The sequence below is a fragment of the Octodon degus genome, unplaced genomic scaffold (genome assembly GCF_000260255.1).
Source record: "Octodon degus isolate 3935 unplaced genomic scaffold, OctDeg1.0 scaffold00067, whole genome shotgun sequence".
Taxonomy (NCBI): domain Eukaryota; kingdom Metazoa; phylum Chordata; class Mammalia; order Rodentia; family Octodontidae; genus Octodon; species Octodon degus.
The window spans coordinates 609,890-619,389 of NW_004524643.1; the positions used below are offsets into that span (position 1 = coordinate 609,890).

The window sequence follows — 9,500 nt, forward strand, 5'->3', positions numbered from 1 at the left end:
TAACAAGATAGGGTCTTGTACTGTAATTCATATTGACCTTGAGCTATCAACTATGCAGTCCAGGCTGGCCTTTAACTCAAAGCAGTCTTCCTTCTCTCAACTTCCCAAGTGCTGGGATTACAGGTGTGCACCACCCCACCAGGCTTTGGTAAACATTTTCTCAGAGAAAGTCATCAGTTGTTAATACTTAAGATACACATATAGAAGAAGTGTTTGCTTGGCAAGCACAAGGGCCTTAGTTCAATCCCCAGTTCCACCAAAAAAAAAAGAAAAAAAAAAAAAGTCCCAGCGCTGGGGAAGCTAAGACAGGAGGATCACTACGGGTCCAAACTGCTTAGTGAGACCCTCTAACAAAAAGGTACACATAGTTTTAAACCTAGCAATCCTACTTGTCTATTCTCAAATAATGCTTATGTGTATAAAGTACATAAAAGGCCATTTATTGTCAGCAAAACTCTGTAAAAAAAAAACCTAATTTCCATGAAAAAAGGTTAAATTGTACTTATACTATGCAATTTTATGCATATGAAGATATGTATATTGATGTGAAATGATTAGTTATTAAATAAAAATGCAAATGTCAGAACAAAGAATACAGTATGATGCCTACTTTTTTGTTTGTTTAGCTTTTGGTAGCGGGGCCTGACCCCAGGGCCTCATGCATGCTAAGAACATACTTTGCTGTTGAGATGTACCTCCCAGCCCTGAAGACATACAAACTGCATTTTTATGTAATACTGCAATAGCAAAAGTAGGTTAAAAGAGATTTTTTTTAAAGAGATTATGTCTGAGAATTCATGTTTGATCTGTATAATTTTAAATTTTAAATTTTTTTAAGGAACACATGGCATTCTGTCTCTGAAAATCCAGTTCTGCGCTTTTCCAGCACCTCCCAATGCCAATGTGAAGGTAGCTGTTGGCCAAGGGCAGCTGGCAGCTGACCAGATACTGACCAAACAGAAACTGGGAACTCGCCATCTGAGTCCCTCTCTGTGTCCTTCCCTCTTGCACAGTCTACTTTACAGATCACTTTATAATTGGTTTTCCTAAAGCAAAGAACAAATATTTATTGAGATTACTTGTTTCTTTTTTTTTTTTTAAATGTATTTGGTACAGGGTCTTACTATGCAGCTTGGACTCGTAGTGATCCTCCTGTTTTCAGCCTCCCCAGCACTGGGATTACAGGCATGCGCCACCACACCCCGTCTTGGTGGCCAGCTCAGCATGCCCAGGTGGGGGTGGCACGGCTTGTGGTGCCAGGAATCAAACCCAGTCTCTGTGCTTGCCTAAGCAGGCTCTTAGTTGGCTGAGCAAGCTCCCTGGCTCTTGTTTTTTAATTCTTTTAAAAAGACGCATTTATTCAGCATCATTATCAGACTATGACATTTAGCAATCAACCAAGTGCAAAGAAGTCTGCAGTAAAACTATTATGCTTTGCAATATCCATAGAACAGAAACTAAAATAACGTGTTATATAGTCCATGAGGGTTGTTTTTTTTTTAATTTATTTATTTTATTTGTGTGTGTGTGTGTGTGTGTGTGTGTGTGTGTGGCCAGCTCAGCCCACCAGGGGGCGGGGCTGGCTGGCATGTGGTGCTGGGGGATTGAACTGCGGTCCCTTTGTTTTTGCTAAGCTTGTTCTAAGTAGGTGCTTTAGACCACTGAGCCATCTCACCAGCCCCTCCATGAGGGTTTTTGCCCATACATATGAGTAACATCTAAAACAGGACAGCCCCTAGGCCTCTTTGTAGCAGCTAGGCCCTGCCACCGCTGTGCTTGGCTGAATTCATGAATCTGTTGTAACCTGTAGTTTCCCTGTCACTTCTCTAGCTCTCCTCTCCTGCTAAGTTTTGTTTTCTCAAATATTTACAGCCTTCTGCCACTGCCATAGCAACTGCTGCTGCTGGAATCATCAAAACCACCTTGATTTCATGGTTTGACAACCACCATAGGACCCAGAGCTTATGCCTCCGAACTTTCCTCCCTTCATTGGTCCAAAATTTGAAGACTGGTTGTTGTAACTGCCAAGACCATAATGGGCCGGCCAAATAGCTCAGCAGATTAAAGTGCCTGTTTAGGCAGATACAGGGGCTGGTAGTTTGATCCCCAGGCTGCTGTGCTGGCCCCACCCCTGGAGCACGCTGACCCACAATTGAGACTGGGCCTGGTAGTACGTGCCTGTAATCACAGCACTTGGAAGACTGTAAACAGGAGGATCACTATGGGTCCAATCTATGCAGTGAGACCCTGTACACCCTGTCCTAAAATACAAAATAAATAAATAAAAATAAAAAGATCATTGTAGCTTCTGCCATCTCCAATACTGCTTCCAACTTTACCACATCCACAGTAGCCATACCTGGCACCACATCCACTTCTACCACCTCTACCACGGCTGCCACCAAAGCCACTTTGACCACTGTTTCCTCCGAGACCAAAATCATTGCCACCAAAACCACTTCCATGTCCACCACCACCATGTCCAGAACTTAGCATCCCTGCTTCAACCGGGCTGCCCTCGCTTCACATCATGGTACTTCTGGAGCACTCAGTTGTCCAGAGTGCTCATTGCCACAGTCTGTGATGGTCTCCCATTGCTCACTATGGCTGTTCAGACTCTCACCAGTTGTTTCATAGCTCAGCTCTTCCATGAAGAGCTTCTGAAGTTGTTCAAGCTCCTTAGGAGACTCTGATTTACATGACGGCAATCAGGAGAGAGATTTAAGGATGCTTCCTTGGATACACAAACAGAAAGGAGTGATACCAAATGTACTCCATCTTCAGCAATTGTTAACAAAAATCAAGTCTAAGGAAAAGCTGATCTGATCAAAATATATAGGCAGCAAGAGAGGGAGATGAGAATCAACCCTAACACTTTCCCCCTTGTTCAAAGTTGTTCAGAAGCTAGGCCACGTGTATTGGCACACACCTGACTTGGGAAGCTGAGGTAGGAGGACTGCAGTGAGTTCAAGGCCCGCCTGGTCTATCTCATAAGACCTTATCTCAAAAAGGTAAGTCCAGGGGTGGTGGCTCATATCTGTAGTCCCAGGACTTGGGAGGCTGAGATAGGATTGTGGCAAGTTCAAGACCAGCCTAGGCTATAATGTGAGCTGAAGGCCAGCCTGAGCTGCACAGTGAGATGCTGTCTCAAAAAAAAAAGAAGACCCAAAGCTGTTGTTTTTTAATTAATTTAACAAAAATTTTTTGGGGCCAGGGAGATGGCTCAGTGGAATAAGTGCTTCCCTGGCAAGCACAAGGACCTGAGTTCAATCCCCAGTTCCATAAAAAAAAAAAAAAAAAAATTTTGGTTTAGTTTTAGAGTTTTCTTTGGTGGTAATGGCAATTAAAGTTAGGGAGCAACTGAGCTACATACCCGTCATCCCAGGTACCTGGGAGGCTAAGGCAAGAGGATCTCAAATTAAAGTCTAGAGAAACTTAGAGAGAACCTGTCTCAAAATAAAGGCAAAGAGGGCTGGGAACGTAGCTCAATGACAGAGCATTTGCCTAGCATATGTAGTAAGGCACTGAGTGCAAGCACTGAAAAAATAAAAATATAAAAAGAATTCTGGAGATGGATGGTGGTGACAGTTGTACATCAATGTATTTAACATGAGTGAAGGGACAGTGTGATAGCTCAGCAGACTAAGCACCTGCTTAAGCAAGCACAGGGACCAGAGTTCCATTCCCAGCACCACATGCCACGCTGGCCTGCCCCCAGGTGAACTGAGCTCAGCCAGCCATTGAGAACAGGTATGTGGGTGCACACCTGTAATTCCAGTACTGGGGAGGCTAAAAACAGGAGGATCACTATGAGTCAGAGCTCCATAGGGAGACCCTGTAGCAAATACATTTTAAAAAAAAATGTCTGAACTGTACATTTTATGTGAATTTTACCACAGCCTGCTAAGCTCAGCTAAAAATAAAAAAAAATTTAGAAATTTATTTAGCTTTAAAAACAACATGATGGGCTAGCGAGATGGCTCAGTGGAATAAGTGCTTCCCTGGCAAGTGCAAGGGCCTGAGTTCAATCCCCAGTTCCGCTACAAAAACAACAACAACAACAACAACAACAAAAATGAAGCTAGGCATGGTGGGACATGCCTGTAGTCCCAGGAGGCTGAGGCAGGAAGACTGTTGAGAGTTGAAGACCAGCCTGGGCTACAAAGTGAGTGCAAGTCCAGTGAGAGACTATCTCAAAATGACAGAAAAACAAAACATGATTCACATCATATCTTACTCAAATCTTCTTGGACTGGCCTTGTCTCCTGTCTACCACTTCTCTCTTCACAGTGCAAACAGAAGGTGATCAGTCACAATGTTCTAGTTGTATCCACTATTTCCTTTTCTTACCTCTTCTTGTCAACTTGGTTCTAAACATCTTGACATCAAATATCAGATATCATCAAATATCTGCAGTTCCACAACTGGCCTCAGAGGCAAAATCAAGGTGCAAAGCAAATGAGGAGCTATAATAACTGCATTAATGTTAAAAATATTTATTTTCTAAAAGATCACACAAAAGTTGGGGAAAAGAAGGAAGAGGCTGAACTAGTCTACATCAAAATCTGGGCTGAGAAAGGGCAAAGAGCTGCCTAAAGGAACTGGTAGCTGGAGCAAGCCACAGGGACCAAGGCAGTCTCTGGCCAGCAGCCCCATCAGCTGGGCAGCCACACCAGGGCACCCCCCATGTGGTATGCTGGCCCCACTGATTCCTCCTCTGCAGGAAGGGAGAAGCAGGAGCTCACTCTTTAGACATGTTCTTGATGGTCTTGTGCTCCTTCATGGCCTTTTCCCAGTCACTGCCATTGAATTCCTCAATGACCACACTCCGCACCGTCCCTTCATCCAGGCAATGTGGGGCGATTCCTAGGAGAAAGTCACAGAGAAAGATTATGTCCCAAGTACACATGATAAAGACTATACTGGCTCCTGGACAAACCCTTCTACCTGCAAGCATCATCCTCCTGTGCATCAGATTCCAGATATGCTCAAGACCTCAGCTTATGAGGTCCAACATATAGCCTGCTAAGCTCAGGTGGCCCTGGTCACAGCTTGTGACTGCAGCCTTCTGGACAGTAGTCCTCCCTTGGCAGATGGAGACTGGACTCCTTAAACCAGGGATGGGGATGGCCAAGGATGGGCATTATGCAAAACTAAGCTAAGTAGGGAAAGTAAAAAGGCTCAGGGTGAATATAATCTCAAAGAATTCTCAGGCCTTTCCTGGGTGCAGGTAAAATTTCTAAGAATTAAGTAACTCCCCATTTGTTCAGGACTTTATATTTTTTAAAATCCTTTCCTGGCCCACAAGGTGGGCAGAAAGGAGTCTCCATATGGCAAATGAAGAACCACTAGGAGATACTGAACAAACAGCGTGGGAAAGGGCTTGTGTGAGATTCATGCCCTTCCACTCCTGCCACCACAAAGTGGATGTCATCACAGCGGTTCCCACATCCCTAAACATCTTCAACCTCTAGTTTCCCCTCAGTTCAACTGTATCTAGTACAACTGGCTGAGGGCTGGTTTTGCTCTTAGATATAACCAGGAGCTGAAAAATGTGTGGAAGGTTCTCTAGGTTGTATTCTAACAAAATTTATTTTTATTTTTGGTGGTAATGGAGCCTTGTGTGTGTCAAACACTCTCCTGATGAGCATCTCCCAACCCCTTTAAAATGTTCATCTTCTCTCTAGCCTTCAGTCACCCCCAGTGACACACAACTCTGATGCACCAATGAGCATAATCTGGCTCGAATTTGAGAAGCACATCACCAAATGGGACTGAGATGGTTCTTCAGGCTTCACATCTTACCACTGGAAGGAGCTCTGCTGAAGAGCCCAGTTGCTCTAACACATGCCTGTGAGAGCATCTAGTCAGGCAGGGGCAGGCCAAACACATCAGCATCTACCTGTCCACTCAGCACCTGCATCCCAAGCACCTGGGCCCCTCAGCATTCCCTCAGCTTATAGTCCACACTTTACTCACCAAAGCCTCCAGGGTTGGAGCGGGGAGTATAGAAGCTCTGAACACCACATCTCTTACAGAAGGTATGCTGGGCTTTGTTTGTATTGAATGTGTAAGTGGTTATGCTCTCGGCTCCCTAGGTAAACAGAAACAAATAGGCTTTCTCTTTTATGTCATTTAAAAAGTAAATCTTGGTTGGTGTGGTGACACAGACCTGTAAACCTGGTACTCAGGAGGCTGAGGTAGGAAGATAGTAAGTTCAAACTCAATCTGAGCTTCACAGAAAGTTCAAGACCAGGGGCTGGGGAGATAGCTCAGTAGAATACATGCTTGCGTGGCAAGCGCAAGGGCCTGAGTTCAATCCCCAGTTCCACCAAAAAACAAAAGAAAGAAGGAAAGAAAGAAAGAAAGAAAGAAAGAAAGAAAGAAAGAAAGAAAGAAAGAAAGAAAGAAAGAAAGAAAGAAAGAAAGAAAATAAATTTAACCAACCTGGACTACAAAAAAAAATTTGTTGGGTTGGAGTGTTGCTCAGTGGTACAGCACTTCACTGGCATACATGAAGCTCTGGGTTCGATTTCCAGCACCATAAAACAAAATCTGTTAAAAAGGCTTAGTGGGGAGGGCAGACTTCTTTTGTAAGGCTTTCAGGATTGCAAGGACAGGTCTCATTTCCCACAAAAGACTCCAAGTTTTTTAGGGACAGGGACTCATTCATACTATCTGAAGAAACCCTCTTGAGCATTATAGCTCAGGGCTTCTCATAGGGCAACAGTGATTTTTCTCCCAGGAAGAGAAACTGGGCGGAGGAAGGGTAGGGAATAGGATTATCACTGTTAGGCCTCTTTATACTTTTTCCCAACCATGACACTGCCCACCACCCCAGGAGAGAAAAGCCCTCATGAACTCTTGAGTTTCTTACAGTTGTTTTTTTGTTTGTTTTGCAGTACTAGGGATTGAACTGAGGACCCTGCGCTTGCCAGGCAAGTGCTTATTCTACTGAGCTATCTCCTCGGCCCCAATTTTTTTTTTTTTTTCTTAAAGTGACAGAGTCTCACTACGTTGTCCAAGCTGGCCTCAAATTCCTGGGATCAGGCACTTCTGCCTCAGCCTCCTCTGTAGCTGGGACTACAGGCATGTACCAAGGTGCCCATAAGTTTCCTATAAATATAGCTCCTTGAGGAGTCATGACAATGACACCAGAAAAGCAGCAAGAGCCAATCATCCAGACTTATAATCAGGAAGAATCAGTAGATACTTCATACCTTACTTTATTTCATTCATTAATAAATTAAACCACTCTGTGACATTCAGATCCTCATTTCCATATATTTCCTGTATCTGCCAAACTGACCCCATGTCCCCTGCTCTCCATAACCTATCATCAGCGTTTGCTATATGGTGAGCCTCTTTGGTTACTCCTTCTCACTTCACACACAATGACTGCACAAGAACAAATCCAATGGCCACTTCTCTTAACCACTGGAGTCTTCTTACCTTGGGGCTCTCAAGAGCAGTCCTTTCATTTTAAAACATTTGTTCCTGAGGACAGCACATCCTTGCTTTTTCTCCCACCCCCCTGTATCATCCTTCTCAAGCACCTGTGTTTGCTTCTCTTCTTCTTCTCTACAGTTCTATAAATGCTAACAGGCACCAGGGATGAACTCGGGGATGCCCTCTCCCTGATCTCGCTATATCTCCCCAGCTGACTTCACACATTCCCTATCCCTAAGCAACACCAATATCCCAACCACTCTCTGCTTGGTAGCTCCAACTCTGACCTCTCAGTACTCCACATTTATCTCTCCAGCTGCCTACTTCCAGTATTTATATGAATACTCAAAAGATAAAACCCCTGTTTAAAGCAGAATTCTTGACTCCAGTAGTCCAGCCATCTACATCTGCAGGACCAGTTATCTATCTGACTAGGTGCACAGGGCCAATATTTTGAATATAACTCCAAATCCTCTTACTTCCTCATCTTTATATCCAATTCTTTCATAGTCCTCTTTACTGCTAAAATAGTGGCTCTTTAGTGTAGACCTTACACCAGTGTCACTACCATCACTTGGTAGGAAACTTGCAAAACCTGTGGATTCCTGAGCCCATCCTCAGATTCTCAGACCCTCAGACCTGTAGAATCAGGAATGGGCCCCCAGTAAGGTTAACATGCCCTGCAGGTGCCTATGTGCACACTGAGGACTGAGAACCACTGCTCAAGGACACATCTCCAGATAATCTATTTTTATTTCATGACTATTCTGCAGATGTCTCTCATCTGTCCCACCCAACAAGCTCTTGCTTCCCTGCCTCCACAATCAGCTCTTTACTGTAGCCCAAGAAAGCTTAAAAACACCAAATCAGACCTTATTACTACACTATGGTATATCCTCCAGGGGCTTCACAGTATAAAGCACAAAACTTGTTTACTAAATCCTGAATATCTCTCCAACTTCATCTCATGGTACTTTCCTCACTCCTGTCCCACAAGCTACCACCTACCAGACACAGTGGCCACTGTTAAGCTTTTGAAGATGCCACACTCATGCTCCACAAGCCCTTGGTATTATCCACCCCCTTTATCTAGGCCACATGCTGCCCACCCCTACAGTCTTCATTCTTACCTGACCATCTGAGACCTTACCTAATCAAAGTAACCACCCATTCTCGATTGTAACATTCAGCTTTAACTCTCTACATAGCCCTTACACGCAGACTTCTCCTTCGTCTCTCCATCTACACAATGAAAACTCAATTGAGAACAGGGGCTTGTCTGTCATGTTAACTTCTGTGGTTGGTGGAACACTGCCTGACACACAATTGGTGCCCTGTAAATACTTGAATTAGTACATTTTGTATTTAAGACAAAGAGAAAAATTGTTTCTCTAGTTGGGTGGGACTAAAGAAGAAAACAGTATCGTAGAACACTAGGAAGATGTGTAAGCTAGCAGAGTCAGAGAAGAAGGCAGGCAACAAGTCTTGACCCACAGGCCCAGGGCTTAACCTGGTAGTGCTGCAGGAACCACCAGTCACCACCAGGGCTCAGATACAAAGCTGCGGGAGGACTACAGCCTCCAGCAGGCAGTAAAAGACAAACATTGGCATTCTTTGGGGACTATAGGAAAAATGACAGGTATTCTGTCCTCCTGAGGAATGGCATAACTCCCCACCACCACACACACTTACCAGATATGGTGCTCAAGAATCAACAGCAAGCAAAGAAAAGGAAATAAAACTGGACATTGTGGTATAACCTACAATCCCAGATACTTGGGAGGGTGAAGTGGTAGGCTGAAAGCAGGAAGACTGCCTGAGCCTGGCAGGAGTTTAAGGCCAGCCTGACCAACAGTGAGATTCCTATGGGGGCAGGGATTGAGGGGAAGAGAGAAAGAGAGAGGAGAGAAAAGAAAAAGACCAGGACTCCTACAGTCACCTACTACTTGGTCCGACAGTCCTCCCAGGGACTCACTGAGCCCAATTCCTCAATGAAGGGCCTGACTAGGTCAGCTGTGAAAAAAACTAGTACTAAAAAAAAAAAAAAAAAA

General features: G+C 44.2%; 2 protein-coding genes across 2 annotated transcripts in view; one reads left to right on the plus strand and one right to left on the minus strand.

Moving 5' to 3' along the window:
* The window catches only part of Pigl (phosphatidylinositol glycan anchor biosynthesis class L), a 109,893-nt gene extending 107,828 nt beyond the window's left edge, over positions 1-2,065 (plus strand). Inside the window, exons 7-8 of the mRNA XM_023719432.1 lie at positions 627-751; positions 1,873-2,065. Of these exons, the coding sequence (XP_023575200.1) occupies positions 627-746 (120 nt within the window). The 3' untranslated portion in view covers positions 747-751; positions 1,873-2,065. The remainder of the gene's footprint in view (positions 1-626; positions 752-1,872) is intronic.
* Positions 2,066-4,480: 2,415 nt separating this feature from the next.
* Positions 4,481-9,500, minus strand: part of Cenpv (centromere protein V) — a 15,671-nt gene continuing 10,651 nt past the window's right edge. The window contains exons 4-5 of the mRNA XM_004634853.2: positions 5,980-6,094; positions 4,481-4,866 (exon numbers count right to left, since the gene is read on the minus strand). Coding sequence (XP_004634910.1) covers positions 4,742-4,866; positions 5,980-6,094 — 240 coding nt within the window. The 3' untranslated portion in view covers positions 4,481-4,741. The remainder of the gene's footprint in view (positions 4,867-5,979; positions 6,095-9,500) is intronic.